Source organism: Eptesicus fuscus, chromosome 19, assembly GCF_027574615.1.
Source record: "Eptesicus fuscus isolate TK198812 chromosome 19, DD_ASM_mEF_20220401, whole genome shotgun sequence".
Classification (NCBI taxonomy): Eukaryota; Metazoa; Chordata; class Mammalia; order Chiroptera; family Vespertilionidae; genus Eptesicus; species Eptesicus fuscus.
In genome coordinates this window covers 45548464-45566437 of record NC_072491.1, presented here as the reverse complement: position 1 = coordinate 45566437, position 17974 = coordinate 45548464, and the positions used below count along the sequence as shown (strand labels likewise).

At 58.1% G+C, this 17974-nt stretch overlaps 1 protein-coding gene across 3 annotated transcripts in view; it reads left to right on the top strand.

Annotated features, from left to right (window-relative positions):
* MTSS1 (MTSS I-BAR domain containing 1) overlaps positions 1–17974 on the top strand; it is a 149462-nt gene that overhangs the window by 102731 nt on the left and 28757 nt on the right. For all 3 annotated transcript variants that reach the window (XM_028147893.2, XM_008143278.3, XM_054708268.1), the window contains exon 4: positions 14709–14793. In XM_028147893.2, coding sequence (XP_028003694.1) covers positions 14709–14793 — 85 coding nt within the window. The remainder of the gene's footprint in view (positions 1–14708; positions 14794–17974) is intronic.

The window sequence follows — 17974 nt, the reverse complement described above, 5'->3', positions numbered from 1 at the left end:
GGGGATCGAGCCCGCATTCCTGATATGTGCCCTGACCGGGAATCAGACCGTGATCTCCTGGTTCATAGGTCGATCTCCACCCCTGAGCCACGCCAGATGGGCCACATGGCCACTGTGGATGCATAACTGTTCACAGCACCGTCTTCGGCGGGCCCTCCGCATGCCCCTTCTCGGCCTCTTGGTTTCTGCGATGTTTGGGAAGGAGGAACCGTTCTGGCGTCCAGAGAAGCTGCTGCCCCTTGGGGGGTGAACTTTCCTTCCATGTCCTCATTCGCCAGCTCCTTGGAGATGGGCAGTATTAGATGTGGGAGAAGCGGGGGCTAGGTGAGGACGGGTGCCCCAGCCGGGCCCGAGTTGACTTCTCTGGCCTCTGCCTTCCTGTAGGACGTGGCTGGTTATTGCTACAGCAGAGCCCTACTTGATGGGCCCATTGATATGTTTTCTCTCTGGAATATGCCAGCCCTGCCTGCAGGGAGCTCACAGCTCGTGGGCCTCGCTCGGCATGTCCACACACTCTGCCACCTGAGTTGCAGGCAAACCTAGAGCAGTGATGGCGAACCTATGACACGCGTGTCAGCACTGACATGCGTAGCCATTTCTGATGACGTGCGGCCGCTGAGGCGGCCGCATGCCAATGATGAAACATTTGCAAAATAATGTTTTTTCCTCCAAGTGACACACTACCTGAGTTATGCTCAGTTTTTTGGCGAAGTTTGACACACCAAGCTCAAAAGGTTGCCCATCACTGACCTAGAGTCTGCTGTGTGCGCCCCCAAACCTGTATACCATTGTAAGGCCCGTCATAAAGGTATTTAGCTGTAAAGTATGTAAACCTTTGGGATATGAGTGTGAAAAGTCAAGATTGAGCCCTAGCTGGTTTGGCTCCATGGATAGAGCGTTGGTCCGAGGACTGAAGGGTCCCAGGTTCGATTCCGGTAAAGGGCACATACCTAGGGTTGCAGGCTCAATCCCTGGCCCTGGTCAGGGTGTGTGCAGGAGGCAACCAGTTGATGTGTCTCTCTCATCTCAATGTTTCTCTCTGTTTGTCTTTTCCCCTCCCTTCCACTCTCTCTAAAAATCAAAGGAAAAAGATCCTCAGGTGAGGATTAACCAAAAGAAAAACCCCAAAAAACAAAAATCAAGATTGGTTATTTCTACAAAATACGTGGAATGTTTGGAACAACAAGATAGAAGCACGTCGCTTTAAAAAATTGCCATCCAGTTCAGTATGGATGAGGTAATTGTGAAAGATTGGGATAGTTACAAAGGAAATCCAGGCGGCTCAGACTGTGTCCCGGGAAGCCGAACTGGAAATGATAGATGGTGCATTTGGAGTGTAATGCGTGCCACAAAGATGATTAAAACACGAGTCAACACTCTCATTTTTTAGAGTACAGTCACTAACACTGAGTCTAAGCGAGTGAGACCCTTCCCAAGGTCAGATAGCTGCCAATGGGGGAGCGAGCTGTGAATCCACACCGTCTGACTTCAGAGCCGAGCTTGTACCCCTTCCCGCTACCCGCTTTCTGCCCGATCTTCATGCTCCTTCGGGAGGTGGCCAGGAGCTTGTGCCGAGGCTCCCCTTAGCCCGGGGAGAAGGCTGCGGCTGGGAACTGGATTGCAGGCTGTTGGGGTCTGCCTGTCGCCCAAGTACGTGTCGAGGAGGAGAGAGGATGGGCTTCCGCTGCTACGGAGCCCCCAGGACTAGGAGGTCAGTGGGGAGGGGAGGGGCCGCTTACCTCAACAGGTGGGATTTGGTGTGGGTGAAACTGACACATTTTGGGAAAAGATTCCTGATAAAGATGCATCATGGGAGGACCTACAGTCATAGTTGATATGATCGGTAGTGACATGCCTGGGGACCACACACGGGCCCCTCTCTTAGACCTTTTAAGCGTGTGACCGAGCCGGGGCAGTAGCTGTTTTATGCCTCTGCGTGCAGCGAGGAGCGAGCACCTGCTGGGGTTAGGTTTGCGTGGCTCTTGGTTCGTGTCCATGTCACAGTCTTCAGAGACACGTTGGGCTGCCAGGGCATCGCTGGCCGGTGCCCGGATTGAAGTCGCCAGCTGCTGAGTAACCTGAAGCCGCTTCCTGCTTCCCCTGCCCTGTCCCTCCAAGCTCCTCCGGGTCTCAGGAGTTCTTCCCAGCCGCTCCAACGGCGGGCCTTCTGCCCGAGACCCCGCCTCACAAGGGCCCCTCGGCTCCCTTTCCTGGTGGGGTGGACATTTCTGACATTGTGAACTTGAGCAGAAGCTGCCCCTGGTTGCGTTAATGTGTCCCTGAGGCTGTAGGGAGGGAGCGAGTGCCTGCTGACTGTGTGGGGAAGGTCACTTGTGTGTTTGGGAATTAATGGTTCTGTCATGGCAAGTGGAACATCTTCCTCATTAGGGAGCAGGAGTTGCCTATTACCTCTGTGCCCAGGGAGCCGGGGGTGGGCATCGAACTTAATAGCTTTTCTCCGCTGCTGCGGCACGTGTGTGCGGCCGCTGCTGTGACCGCCGCGCGTGTGGCTTCCCAGGCCCAGCGCCGCAGTCGGCGACCCCTCCTCATGGGACAAGGACACGTGTTCCCCTGTGTGAGGTCAGCGGCTCTCCAAAAGGGCGATGGTGCACCTCGAGGACATGGACAGTGTCTGGAGACGTTTCCGGTCAGCACGATGGGGGGGGGGTGCTGCTGGCGTCCAGAGGGTGGAGGCAGGGGTGCTGTGAAACACCCCACAAGGCACAGGGCGGCCCCCGTGACAAAGTGACCACGTCCAACATGCCAGCAGCGCCGAGGTGCCCTGCCCCTTCGGACCGGCTCCTGCAGGGCTTGCAGAGGGCACGCTCCTGGCCAGCGCCCGGCTGACTCCTAATGAGCCTCCCCACGATATTAGCCCTCCCAGGGCCCGCGGGGCGCAGTGACTTACTGTGGCCGTGCCCTTCGACCCAGGCGCTTCCGAAGTCTCGCTTCCTTCAGCCTCTCCCCACCCCCCACCCCCACCCCCCACCCTCCCGCGCAGACACTGGGCCTGGCAGATCAGCTTTTCTGTCCTCACGCGCCACCTGCACATTGCGGACCGAGAGGGCCTGTCCATTAGTCCCCCGCCGTGTGGGGAGATGGAGGCCGCCTGCACCTGAGGCAGGTGGAGGGAGGGGACAGTGCCACCTGCTGGATGCCACTGTCCCCCCACCCCCACCCCCCTCTGCAAAGCGCTGTGGCGAGTGGCAGTCTGCAGGGTATAGCCATGTCAGACTTTGGGGGGCTCTCCTCTTCTTATGCCCCTCCCACCATTTGCTCCCAAAGAGGCATTAAACAGTTTGTATTCCGTTGGCCGCTTTAATGGCCTCTTTGTCCTTGGTTAGGAACGTCTCCAGCGTGTCACGGAGGGAGGGAGCCTTTTGGTTTCTGTAACGTCAGGGCTGGGGTCTTAGCTCTCCCGCCTCCAGGCCCTGTGGCCCCCCGCAGGTTTCCGTGTATAACGCGGGGACCAGAGGACCTACCTCGTAGGGTTGCTGCAAAGCCTGCGGCCCCTGCACCATCAGTAGGCACCCCAGCCCGATTGTGAGCCCGCCAAGCCCTTGTCCTCGTCACCTTCGGAATCACCCTAATCCTTGCTACATGGTAGATGGATGCTTTTTTTTTTGGGGGGGGGGGTACATTGTGTTCCCCAAAAAGGATGTTTAAAATCCTAACCCCTGGTACCTGTGAATGTGACCTCACTTGGACATAAGGTCTTGGTAGAAGTGATCACGTGAAGACGAGGTCATTGGGGGTGTCCCTCCCTCATCAGTACGGCTGTGTCGTTACAAGAAGAGAGGAATGTGGACTCAGACTCCTCTCTCGTGGGAAGACAGACACCGGGAGAGCGGGGAGAGCGCCCTGTGGAGGCGAGGGCGGAGCCTGGGGCAATGCCTCTGCGAGCCCAGGAGTGCGGGTCACCACCCGAGCGAGGGAGGGAGAGGCAGGGGGACGCCTCCTCGCGGGCCTGAGGAGCGCGGCCCTGCTGACCCTTGACCTCAGACGGTGCTCCTCTCCTGCCCAGGGCTGAGGGACCGTCCGTGCCGGTGGTTGTCGGCCAACTGGTTCGGAGGACTTGTCACGCAGCCCTAGGATCCTAACACGCTTAGGAAACGTGTGTTTCATGTACAAAGCAGAGTCCCTGCCCCGGCACCCACACTTCGATCGGCTGGCCTCTGGGCTTTTCCTTCTTTCTTTCCACCGATTGTCTCCTTTGCACATCATCCTGTTCAGAGCGCAGACTGGTTTTGTGCTTTTTTTTTTTTTTTTTAATGAAACTTTTGCTTGTTACGGGAGAAAGTGCTTACACATACACACTGAGAAGAACGGAGAGGTTTGCCGTCAAGTGTTTGCGCCTCCCTCAGCAGCGGGGCTGCGCTCACATTTCTTTGAGCAACGGCGTGACCCCTGGTGCCAGGAGGAAGCCTGGGAGGTCATTGCACCCTCCTTGCTTCCTCTTAGAACTGGTGAGAAACAGAACCAAGGCCAAGTGGCTTTGAAAAGAAGGAAATGTCCGTTCTTGCAAAACAGGAGCCCCAGGCCCGGGGGGAGAGCAGGCTCTGGGGGTATTAATTTGGTGGCCGACTGCAGCATCTGGGCAGCCTGCTTCCTGTTCACACCCTCTGGGGTCTCTCTTAAGATCAGGGAAATTTTCCCCCGGAGGCCTCCCCTAAAACTGTCTCCAATCTTTGTCCCATCCCTGAACCAGGGGGTGGGAAAGGGAATGGAATTAGAGCACTGTCCGAGGATGAATGGACACTGGAGTTCGGCCACAGTGCCTCCTGGACTCTCCAAATTAGCAACTTTTACTCGTCTTTGGTAGGCCGAAAAATGGTCCCCAACGATGTCCACGTCCCCATCCCCGAGACCTGTGAGGATGGTGCCTCACACGGCAAAGGAACTTGGCAGATGTGGTTCCGTTAAGGATCTTGCATTGGGGAGATTATCCTGATGGATCCGTACAATCACAAGGATTCTCCTAAGAAGGAGAAGGAGGATTGGAGTCAGAGAAGATGTGAGGGCAGAAGCAGAGGCTGGAGAAGAGAAAAGATGCTGCACGCTGGCTTTGAAACTGGAGGAAGGGGCCACTAGCCAAGGAATGTGGGCGGCCCCCAGCCACGGGAGAAGGCCAGGAAACGGACTCTCCCCTGGAGCCTCCGGGAGGAAGGGAGCCTTTCCAACATCGTGATGTTGGCCTGGTGAAAGGGATTTGTCCAGCACTGCAAGATAATAAATGTGTGCTTCCGTAAGCCACGGAGTTGGTGGTAATTTCCTGCAGCAGCATAGGAAATGAATGCACCATTATTTCTCTAGGCTGACTTTGAATCAGGATAGGCCTCGTCTAACATAATAAGAATCCCATATTTATTTTTATTTATTTGGAATCTTCTGTAGCGTGCCCAGAGAAGGTACACAAACATTTATGGATTAGACAAAAGATAAACCGAATTCCGGGTCCCGCCTCCAGGTTCAGCCAACCTGGTGCTTTGCTCTCAACGTGATAAACGCTGGTTCCTGCCCTCAGCGTGCTCGGTGCAGCGTGAGCAGAAACAAGTGCCGCCGTGTCCTCACTCAGAAGGCGCGGAGTGCCTCTCCACCAGCCCTTTGATTCCCATAAATACTCTCCCCGGCAAAGCGGCGCTCTTCCAGATGTCTCTCTGTCTTTGTCGCTGCCGCCAGTTTCCTCTGCAGCCTTTCAAACCTGCTGATTTATTTTCTGGGTTTCAGCAAGGGTCGGGAAGAACAAGAGACGTGGCTAAGCACAGCCACAGAGGGAGCTATTTTTAGGGTGCCCTGTGCTGCCCAGATCAGCAGTCGTGCGAAGGGCTGGGTCCCGGGGTCCGTGGAGGATGCCATCTGCCCGGGTCCTGCCCTTGCGCCCAGCTGGACAGAGGCACGGCTGCTCGGACGTTTTCTCTGTGGTTCTTCGTCTCCTCCTCCCCCAGGGCGGCCTGCGCGGCAAAGCACAGAGGTGGGGGCGCACACAGCTTGTTTGGAAACTGCTGGTTCTGAGAAGCCGTGGGCTTTCCTGGGGATGTCAATAGCCGGTGGCCATCTATGGGAAATATCTGGGAAGGGAACAGAAACCATGGAGCAGAGACCTGGGAGGAGGGAGCAGCTTCCGGGTGATCTTTTCCAACGGCGGAATTCTACCCTGAGGCAGCTGAAGCGTGGGCGATCAATGAAGCAATTTCCATCACTTACCTTGTCGTAGCTCAGCAAGGACTGGAGCTCAAGCCCCTTGGTGCCACTTGGACAGTTTTAGGCTCAAGAACCACCATTTGAGCCTTGCTGGCGTGGCTCAGTGGTTGAGTGTCGACCTATGAACCAGGAGGTCATGGTTTGATTCCCGATTAGGGCACAGATCCAGGTTGCAGGCTCAATTCCCAGTAGAGGGCGTGCAGGAGGCAGCTGATCAGTGATTCTTATCATTGATATTTCTATCTCTCCTTTTCCCTTCCTCTCGGAAATCAATAAAAATATATATATTTTTAAAAAGAGCCACAATTTGAGAGCTGGGCTGTAGTGTGTAGGTATTTACGTTCAGCAGCGTCCTCTAGGCCCTCGGCTCCGCCCCTTCCCATCGGCCTTGTCTGTGTGTAACAAGTGCGGGATGCTGAGTGGTTCCGTGCACAGACTCTGCTGGTCAGCCTGCGTCAGAACCCCACTTTCTAGCAGTGCGAGCTTACACAAATTACATAGGGCCTTTTCCTGTCTGTGCAGTGGAAATGATGATAATCCCCGCACAACTGGGAGATTGCAAGGATTGCACAGTTCGTGCGTGCAAAGGGCTTGTCCCAGGGCTCTGCACGAACTGAGCTCTGCAAATGACTCACCTTCCCGGGACCTTACACATCGCTCTGCAGCATTTAGACCCTAGTGCGGAGGTGTACGGTCTACTTAACCCGCTCCCTGTAATGGGCTTTTGTTTTCACTTCTTACTGATGTAAACAGCATTTTGGTGACTAGTCTTATAAGTAAGGATTTGCTCTCATCCTTAATTATCTCCCCAGGTTCAATTTCTCAGACTAGAATTGCTGGGTCAAGGGCGGGGGGTGTTTTTAAGGCTTTTCTTGATAGATGTTGCCAAATTTCTCCCAGAAAAGTACTAGTTTACCAGCAGTGAGGGAGTGAGCCAATTTCCTTGCATCGCTAGGTTATTAACTTTTAATCAAATGAAGGCCCACAAAACGTAGGAGAGATTTCCCTGGGGATAAAGTGTTCCTTGCTTTTGAGCAATAAAAGCTTAAGAGGGAGAAACCAAGATGGCGGCATAGGTGAAACACCTAACCTGCAGCCGGGCACAACAATTTCAAAGGCACAACTAGAGGTCAGAACGGACATCGTCCAGAACCACAGGAGAGCTGGCGGACTGAAATGCCCACAGCTGGGGGGAAGTAGAAGGCCACGGGGACAATCGGGGGAGCCGTAAAAGCCTGAGGTATGGAGAAACCGGCGGAGACAGGAGCACGCGCGCCTGCGGGGAGGATGGAGCCGGAGAGGAAGGGGCGGCTGACGGCCTGGCCGGCGTTCACTGGCAGGAAGGAGATAAAGGCTCCGGAGTGCGCTAAGCGCCGGCTCCGACTGCACTGAGCGCCAGTTCCGGGCGAAACCCTGGGAAGCCAGGCGCAGGCTGGGGGAATGAATCTGGGCTGTGGGGCTCAGGCACAGAGGAGCGGCGGAAGGCAGAGTTCCAGAGGCGCGCACGGGAAGGGGCGCAAAGGACGGACTGTTGCCTGCGCCACTGAACTGCCCTAGCGGGAAAGAGACATAAGCTCAGGACCGTGCTGAACCCCAGTTCCGACTGCACTGAACCCCAGTTCCGGGCGAATCCCTGGGAAGCCAGGCGCACGCTGGGGGAATGAACTTGGGCTGTGGTGGCGGAGGCACAGAGAAGCGGCGGCTCCAGACGCGCGCACTGGAAGGTGCGCAGAGGACGAACTTTTGCCTGCGCCACTGGGTGGCCCTGCTGGGAAGGAGACAGGGACGCCAGACTGCGCTGAGACCCAGTTCCAACTGCACTGAAGCCCAGTTCCAGGCGAGAATCTGGGAGTCCAGATTCATTAGGGGAGGGACTGGACTGTTTGGCAGTGGGCGAAACTCCAGGGCGCGTTTCTCTCAGAGGTGTTTGCAAGGAATACAGAGGGACACAGACACAGGAGCCTCATAGGGTGGGGCTGACAGGAAGCCAAGGTTGTAGGCTCCACCCTGTAGCTCCGCCCCAGCCAAGCTGAGCAGAAGCTTTTTCCTGCTGAGTGCCTCAGGTAGTGGCTGACCCACACTGCATTGGAGACCCAGAAACGAGGGCATCTAGTGGTTGGTGGGAGATGACACCAGATTTCAATCACTTGCATAAGGGAGGCATTCTAGAGGCAGACTCAGTGAGCGCCAAGGCATTGCTGCATCAAGACCCGGCCCACAAACATGTCTCCTGCACAGCAACTCTTCCTATATGGACAAAGAGGGTCCTCACGGCCAATTGGCCTGGAGGACAATTCCTCCCAGTGACACCAACAACAATCAAGACTTAACTGTACAAAGGAGGACCAAGATGGAGACATAGGGCGGCAGCCTGATCGTTGCCTACCACAACAATATTGAGACTACGACGGGAGAGCAGAGCAGACACCAGCCAGAAAGACCGGGGGGCTGGCTGAGCAGATGCTCTACAACTAGAATAAAAGAGAGGGGTACGCAGGATGATGCTGATGCCGGTGACCCAAAGTCCACACTTTAAGAACTATGGCTCAGGCGACACAATGGTGGCCAGGAACGTGCTCGGCGCAGTTCCCCCGGCGGTCTCCGGCTGAGGGGACGGCTCCACTCGCTGCCAAGCACGGACAGACGAGCCCCTGGGAGACATGGGGTGGGAGACTCCGTGCTTGCTGACCTCCGAGTCCTTCAAGAATCTCAATGCCCCGAAGTGGCCAGGTGCACACGCTCAGCGACTGACCACCGATGCAGACCCAAGGGCCGACGCAGCGACACCGGACCAGCCCACCGCCGGGTACCGGGCACACCAGAGCCTTGCCGAGCCCGCCGCCCAACGAGTTCTGCGGCAGCCGCCCTGGAGCTCTGAGAAAATGACCGAAGGAATTGCTGAGAGGGAATTGACCAACAGGAATTGGGATCAAGAAGACGAAACCCCGCTGAGACCCGAGTCCAGGCGAGCCTGCGAGCCTCTGGGCTCAGATGTGGTCACACGCCTCTGGGTCTAGGTGAGGCCTCACGCCCCTGAGTTTGGGTGAGGCCACGCGCCCCTGGGTCCAGGTGAAGCTGGATTCCGGGTTCGGGTGAGGCCATGTGCCCCTGGGTCCGGGCGAATCTGAACCCTGGGTCCGGGTGAGGCCGTGGGCCCCTGGATCCGGGTAAGGCTGGGTCCCGAGTCCGGGTGAGGCCGTGAGCCCCTGGATCCGGGTGAGACCACGCGACCAGGGGTCTGAGAGAGGTAACGCGCCCCTGGGTCCGGGTGGCTTTGTGCACCTAGGTCCAGGTGAGGCCACGTGCCCCTGGGTCTGAGAGAGGCCACGCACCCCTAGGTCCGGGCGAGACCATGTGTCCCTGGAACCGGGTGGGGCCTCGTGCACCTAGGTCCGGGTGGGGCCGCGTGCCCCTGGGTCTGGGGGAGGCCAGGCGTCCCTGGGTCCGGGTGAGACCGTGTGTCCCTGGATCCGGGAGAGGCCTCGTGCGCCTAGGCCCAGGTGAGGCCACGTGCCCCTGGGTCTGGGGGAGGCCAGGTGTCCCTGGGTCCGGGTGAGACCGTGTGTCCCTGGATCCGGGTGAGGCCTCGTGCGCCTAGGCCCGGGTGAGGCCACGTGCCCCTGGGTCTGGGGGAGGCCAGGCGTCCCTGGGTCCGGGTGAGACCGTGTGTCCCTGGATCCGGTTGAGGCCTCGTGCACCTAGGCCCGGGTGAGCCCCAGTGGCCCTGGGTCTGGGAGAGGCCAAGCATCCCTGGGTCCGGGTGAGACCATGTGTCCCTGGATCCGGGTGAGGCCGCGTGCACCTAGGCATGGGTGAGGTCACGTGCCCCGGGGTCTGAGAGGCCAAGCGTCCCTGGGTCCGGGTGAGACCATGTGTCCCTGGATCCGGGTGAGGCCGCGTGCACCTAGGCCCGGGTGAGCCCAAGTGGCCCTGGGTCTGGGAGAGGCCAAGCGTCCCTCGGTCCGGGTGAGACCATGTGTCCCTGGATCCGGTTGAGGCCTCGTGCACCTAGGCCCGGGTGAGCCCCAGTGGCCCTGGGTCTGGGAGAGGCCAAGCATCCCTGGGTCCGGGTGAGACCATGTGTCCCTGGATCCGGGTGAGGCCGCGTGCACCTAGGCCCGGGTGAGCCCAAGTGGCCCTGGGTCTGGGAGAGGCCAAGCGTCCCTGGGTCCGGGTGCGACCATGTGTCCCTGGATCCGGATGAGGCCTCGTGCACCTAGGCCCGGGTGAGCCCAAGTGGCCCTGGGTCTGGGAGAGGCTAAGCGTCCCTGGGTCCGGGTGAGACCGTGTGTCCCTGGATCCGGGTGAGACCTCGTGCACCTAGGCATGGGTGAGGTCACGTGCCCCGGGGTCTGAGAGGCCAAGCGTCCCTGGGTCTGGGTGAGACCATGTGTCCCTGGATCCGGGTGAGGCCGCGTGCACCTAGGCCCGGGTGAGCCCAAGCGTCCCTGGGTCCGGGTGAGACCATGTGTCCCAGGATCCAGGTGAGGCCTCGTGCACCTAGGCCCGGGTGAGCCCAAGTGGCCCTGGGTCTGGGAGAGGCCAAGCGTCCCTCGGTCCGGGTGAGACCATGTGTCCCTGGATCCGGGTGAGGCTGCGTGCACCTAGGCCCGGGTGAGCCCAAGTGGCCCTGGGTCTGGGAGAGGCCAAGCGTCCCTCGGTCCGGGTGAGACCATGTGTCCCTGGATCCGGGTGAGGCTGCGTGCACCTAGGCCCGGGTGAGCCCAAGTGGCCCTGGGTCTGGGAGAGGCCAAGCATCCCTGGGTCCGGGTGAGACCATGTGTCCCTGGATCCGGGTGAGGCCGCGTGCACCTAGGCCCGGGTGAGCCCAAGTGGCCCTGGGTCTGGGAGAGGCCAAGCGTCCCTGGGTCTGGGTGCGACCATGTGTCCCTGGATACGGATGAGGCCTCGTGCACCTAGGCCCGGGTGAGCCCAAGTGGCCCTGGGTCTGGGAGAGGCCAAGCGTCCCTCGGTCCGGGTGAGACCATGTGTCCCTGGATCCGGGTGAGGCCTCGTGCACCTAGGCCCGGGTGAGCCCAAGTGGCCCTGGGTCTGGGAGAGGCCAAGCGTCCCTCGGTCCGGGTGAGACCATGTGTCCCTGGATCCGGGTGAGGCTGCGTGCACCTAGGCCCGGGTGAGCCCAAGTGGCCCTGGGTCTGGGAGAGGCCAAGCGTCCCTCGGTCCGGGTGAGACCATGTGTCCCTGGATCCGGGTGAGGCTGCATGCACCTAGGCCCGGGTGAGCCCAAGTGGCCCTGGGTCTGGGAGAGGCCAAGCATCCCTGGGTCCGGGTGAGACCATGTGTCCCTGGATCCGGGTGAGGCCGCGTGCACCTAGGCCCGGGTGAGCCCAAGTGGCCCTGGGTCTGGGAGAGGCCAAGCGTCCCTCGGTCCGGGTGAGACCATGTGTCCCTGGATCCGGGTGAGGCCTCGTGCACCTAGGCCCGGGTGAGCCCAAGTGGCCCTGGGTCTGGGAGAGGCCAAGCATCCCTGGGTCCGGGTGAGACCATGTGTCCCTGGATCCGGGTGAGGCCGCGTGCACCTAGGCCCGGGTGAGCCCAAGTGGCCCTGGGTCTGGGAGAGGCCAAGCGTCCCTGGGTCCGGGTGCGACCATGTGTCCCTGGATCCGGATGAGGCCTCGTACACCTAGGCCCGGGTGAGCCCAAGTGGCCCTGGGTCTGGGAGAGGCCAAGCATCCCTGGGTCCGGGTGAGACCATGTGTCCCTGGATCCGGGTGAGGCCGCGTGCACCTAGGCCCGGGTGAGCCCAAGTGGCCCTGGGTCTGGGAGAGGCCAAGCGTCCCTGGGTCCGGGTGCGACCATGTGTCCCTGGATCCGGATGAGGCCTCGTGCACCTAGGCCCGGGTGAGCCCAAGTGGCCCTGGGTCTGGGAGAGGCCAAGCGTCCCTGGGTCCGGGTGAGACCGTGTGTCCCTGGATCCGGGTGAGACCTCGTGCACCAAGGCATGGGTGAGGTCACGTGCCCCGGGGTCTGAGAGGCCAAGCGTCCCTGGGTCCGGGTGAGACCATGTGTCCCTGGATCCGGGTGAGGCCTCGTACACCTAGGCCCGGGTGAGCCCAAGTGGCCCTGGGTCTGGGAGAGGCCAAGCGTCCCTGGGTCCGGGTGCGACCATGTGTCCCTGGATCCGGATGAGGCCTCGTGCGCCTAGGCCCGGGTGAGGCCACATGCCCCTGGGTCTGGGAGAGGCCAAGCGTCCCTGGGTACGGGTGAAGCCAGATCCTGGGTCCGGGTGAGGCCGTGCGCCCCTGGATCCATCCGGGTGAGGCTGGGTCCCAGGCCCGGGTGTGACCACGCGCCCCTTGGGTAAGGGTGAGGCCACGTGCCCCTTAGTCTGGGTGACGCCGTGCCCCTGGGTTCGGCCGAGACCAAACCAGAGGGAGTCGGACCTCCATTACCACCATTTGTCCACCATCCAGAGCTGAGGGGTCAGTGCTGACATGTACACATAAGGAACTACTGGACATTGAAATTGGGTCTCAAAAGAACTGTTGGTCCAGGGGGAAGCTCGCTACAGACTGATTCATTTGCCTGTCAGCATAACTATTATTGCTCGTCTCACATTCAGTTCTTATTAGTATATATCTAGTGACATATGATCTCGCTCATCTAGGGGAAATGATGAACAACATAGTATGAGGAACAAGAACAGAACCAGAAGCAAGGAGGCATCGATCGGACTATCGGGCCTCAGAGGGAAGATAAGGGAGGGGAGGGGGAGGGTTGGGGGAGGGGGAGAGTTCAACCAAAGGACCTGTATGCATGCATATAAGCCTATCCAACGGTTAAGTTCAACAGGGGATTGGGGCATGCGTGGGGAGAGGGGTGGGATGGGAATGGGGGGATGAGGACAAATATGTGACACCTTAATCAATAAAGAAATTTAAAAATAAAAAAAATAAAAAAAAGAAAAATAAAAAAAAAAAAAAAAAAAAAAAAAAAAAAAAAAAAAGCTTAAGAGAACCTCAAGGCAAGCTGTTGGGTGTGAAAACAGCGCCCTCTGCTGGTTTCCGCGGGTGGAGAGGCGTGAGCTGCTGACGGTGCCACTGAGGTGGTGGTTACTTAATGCCTGAGCGTGGCTGCAGGTGCCGGGAGCGAGAGGGCAACATTGTCAGACTTCTAGCCATTGGAACACCTCGGGGTGGCATTTAGTTCTCGGTCAGGTTGATTTGCAGCTGTGCTCCTCAACTTGCCGGGATGTTTTTATTCCCCGAGGAACACATTTTTGGGTGCCACCGATTGGGGGAATGCTGCTGACTTTTGTAGATGGAGGCCAGGGCTTCTGCAGAGCACACTTCCATGCACAGGACTGCCCCCAACCAAGAGTCACCCGGCCCATTCGTCCACCGTGTTCAGGTGGGGAAACCCTGTGTTAAGAGAATTGCTTAGAAGATTTCTCTTTTCAAGTATAGAGATATTAATATATAATACCACTGTTATGACTCACATCGTTTTTTGTTCTGGAAACCTGTTCGTTGGGCTGGATAAAATGGAAAATAGTTGGCATGGGAGCAGCAAGGAGGTATTTCTAGAGGTGGGAGGGGACAGACAACCTGCAATAATGTCAAGAGTACAAATAAGGGGGAGAATTTTTTTCCCGATGATTTGACTTGGCTGAACCTGCCACACATTCCTGCGGCTTCCCCTGGACAGCCTCGTCTGCTAAAAATAGTGCTTTATTTGACATTTCCCCCCGGATTTCACGAGCCCCAGTGTTTTCATACCGTTTATAATTAATTGTGCTTTTCCGTGTCGGTGCAGAATTACCATCTGTGGTGGCAGTGTGCCCCTCCCTCCCCCACGCCCCAGCGAGTGCTGATTCAGGCACTGTTTCCAGGAGCGGGAGGAGGGCCCCAGGGGCAATCTCAGAAGGGTGCGCCTGCAGGGGAAGCATGACAGGCATTTCGGGAAAATCAAACTGCATCGCAGCTGACTTCCACGTTTGCTGCGTGGGAGGGCCTCTTGCACTGGTGTTACCCACACCCACTTAAAAATACTCTGTCGTTTCATTCTGTGTAGCCTCGCTATGCTCTGAAATACTTGTGTGTGTCTTGAAACAGTTATCTGGAGTGGTGGCCTTATTAGCCGTCCTAAAGAATGCTCACAGGGCTATTTCTGCCAGAAGAGGGGAAAGTAACTACAGCTTTCCCCTAAATATCAGATGCTATTTTGGTCATGTTCCTCGGGAAGTATTTTTCAAACTGTGGGCGGTTAAAATCAATTTCTGGAACACAATCAGCATTTTAAAAAATCAGAATAGAAGATATTAGAGGGTATTGGCTATAGTAAAGCTAACTTCTGTTTGGTGGTTATATAAAAGAGGTCACCGTACATATATACGTACACGTGTGCGTGAGCACACACGTGCATGTTGAGAGGTCTGAACGACGGTGGCTTGGCTTTTACGACATGATGGACACTCGCTTGTTTGTAAATCCTTTCCTTTGCCTTTTAAGAATCTCTGTCCTCAGCGCTGCCTCGTTCTCTTCCAGGCGGAACCAGGGAGATCGGCTCCGCCCTCACCCGGATGTGCATGCGGCACAGGAGCATCGAGGCCAAGCTGAGGCAGTTTTCGAGGTGAGGAGCCCAGTCCCCCCAGCCCTCAAACACCACTGCGAGTCGGGGTTCAGGAAGTGGTGTGATGTGGCAGGACTGGCCATCAGCAGCGCTGGTTTCCCCGTGGCACGTCAGCCTCCACAGCCCATCGCTCATCACAGCCCATCGCTCATCACAGCCCATCGCTCATCACAGCCCAGCACTCTGCTCGCTGCTGGAACACGGACTCGCTGGGCATCTGTTGTGCCAGGCCCTGCTCAACCAGAGGGTCCAGGTCCCTGCCCTCGTGGCGCCCCCTTTAGGGTCGGCTCTGTGTTGCTGTGTGTCTCCTCTCACCCTCTCTCTGTCAGGGTGAGGAGCCCCGACCCCCACCCCTGCAGGAGTGTCTTGAAGAGGAGCTGGCCCTGGGGAGGGAGGCCGCCCTGCTGTCCTGTGCCCTGCGTGCTCCCTCCTGACCCACTGCTGAGCGGAGTGGAAGCTCCGAGCCCTTCACCCTGTCCGCCTCCCGCGCGGCAGGAATGGCAGCGACTGGCATGGGGATTTAGGCTCAGCAGTGTTCAAATGAGAATGGACATTCTCCCGGGCAGATCACATGACTCGGCAGATCTGCCCGGTTCCGCTTTATGTGTCGCACGCCCGTGTGAGGGGCCGCCGAGGCGAGGTGGCCCTGGCACTTGGCAGGCCCCCGCGGGAGGCGACAGGACACAGCAGGAAGCACCGCGGTCCACGTGCTCGGGGGCGCGACCTGCTGTGACCTCGACTAGGATCTCGGCCCCTGTGAGGTGGGGATGGCCATTTCTGAAGGGTTTTGTGAACATTAATGAAGGTTCCCACGTGTCCAGCAGGGAGCCCGTGGTGCAGCAGGTGGTGAGGCCTAGCTTCTTTCCCTCCTGCCCCGCACCTGGACAGTGCTCCCCAAATCGCACAGTGCCTCCTCTCACGTCAGTTGTTTTAGTCCTGGGCCGGTCCGGGGGTGCCTCACCCCGTTTCAGGGATGAGGAGACACCGCTTCATCCGCCACTGTGTATTGAGCAGCTGCTGCATGCTGGGCAGCCTTAGGTGCAGGGGACCTAGTGGTGAGCAGGGCCACGTGCTGCTCTCACGGAGCTCACACGCCAGACACTAAATAATCCTGCCATGACGTCAGGTCAGTGGCACGAGGAGAAGTACACGGGGTGGGGGTGGGTGGCCACAGTTGGCACAGGGTGCTTAATTAGGGAGCGCCCCTATTCAGAAGAAAGAATTGAGCAGAGACCTGGAAAAAGAAGGGCGTGAGCTGCGCTGCCGGCTGGAGGAAGTGAGGGAGGGAGGGGATTGCGAGTTGGCCCTGATCAGAAAAGGCAGGGATTCAGCCAAGAACTTGGAGACTTTCAGGAGGCTCAGCATCGAAAAGCAGTCTGAGAGCAGCTCCTGAGTCGTGCTCACCAAGGCGGTTCAACCAGCTGATGGGCATTTTCTGCTTTTTCTACAACAGCTCTATCGTGTGGGGTGGGCGGTTTTCCTTCCATCGCACAGATAAAAAGCTTGACTCCTGTGATTCGTCTGTGTGGGGAGCCACTCTCCACGGGGGCCCACGGGCTGATGTCCCTGGAGATACCTGCACCCCCGTCCTTGAGGCTGCCCACCCTCAGCCCACATTCATGACTTGAAATCCTGCATGTGCGTCAGAATCACATGGGTCTTTTATATATACACTAGAGGCCCAGTGCATGGATTCATGCACCGGTGGGGTCCCTCGGCCTGGCCTGCAGGGATTGGGCTGAAACCAGCTCTCTGACATTCCCCGTGGGGTCCCAGATTGCGAGAGGGTGCAGGCCAGGCCTAGGGACCCTACTGGTGCATAATCGGGGCCGGTAGGGACTGCGGGAGGGCTCCAGGGCATGTCCAGCCCATCTCACCCAGTCCCGATCAGCTGGACCCCAGCAGCAAGCTAACCTACCGGTTGGAGCGTCTGCCCCCTGGTGGTCAGTGTGCATCATAGCGACTGGTCGAATGGTTGAACGAATGGTTGGACACTTAGCATATTGGGCTTTTATTATATTATTTTATTATTTTATTATTATATTATATTATTATATAATAAAAGCCCAGTATGCTAAGTGTCCAGTCGTCCGGTCATCCATTCAACCAATCAAAGCGTAATCTATATATATAAAAGCCTAAGCGACCATTACAACCAGACGACCGAATGACTGGCCAGTACTATGATGCACGCTGACTACCAGGGGGCAGACGCTCAATGCAGGAGCTGCCCCCTGGTGGTCAGTGCACTTCCACAGCCAACCTCCCGCGGCTGGCCAACCTCCTGTGGCCCCTCCCCCTGGCCAGCTGGCCTTGATGGCCCCGATTTCCGGCCACACCAAGGGACCCCACCTGTGCATGAATTCATGTACTGGGCCTCTAGTATGCTAATGATATGCTAAGGCTGCTCAACCATTTGCTATGACGTGCACTGACCACCAGGGGGCAGACAGTTGACCGATTGACCTGGACATGCCCTGGAGCCCTCCCACAGTCCCTCCCCGGCTGGCCAACCTCCTGTGCCCCTCCCTGGCCCTGATCATGCACCAGTGGGGTCCCTAGGCCTGGCCTGTGCCCTCTCGCAATCCGGGATCCCTAGGGGGATGTTGGAGAGCCAGTTTTGGCCCAATCTCACAGGCATAGAAGGCTAACATGCAAATCAACCGAACGGGGGAACGACCGGTCACTATGATGTGCACTGACCACCAGGGAGCAGATGCTTAACACTGGAGCTGCCCCCTGGTGGTCAGTGCGCTCCCACAGGGGGAGCGCCGCTCAGCCAGAAGCCGGGCTCATGGCTGACGAGTGCAGCAGCGGTGGTGGGAGCCCCTCCTGCCTCCGTGCAGTCGGACATCCCCCAAGGGCTCTTGGACTGCGAGAGGGTTCAGGCTGGGCCGAGGGACCACCCCCCACCCCCAAGTGCAGGAGAGAGAGAATCATTGATCAGCTGCCTCCTGCATGCCCCCTACTGGGGATCAAGCCCACAATGTGGGCATGTGCCCTTGACCAGAATCGAACCCGGAACCTTTCAGTCTGCAGGCTGACGCTCTATCCACTGAGCCAAACCAGTTGGGGCCACGTGGGTCTTTTTAAAAATAGTCATGGAGGGGCCTCACCCTCAGAGTTCCATGAGCTGGGCGGTGAGGCCCAGGTATCGTCACCTTTCACAGCAGCCAGAGGG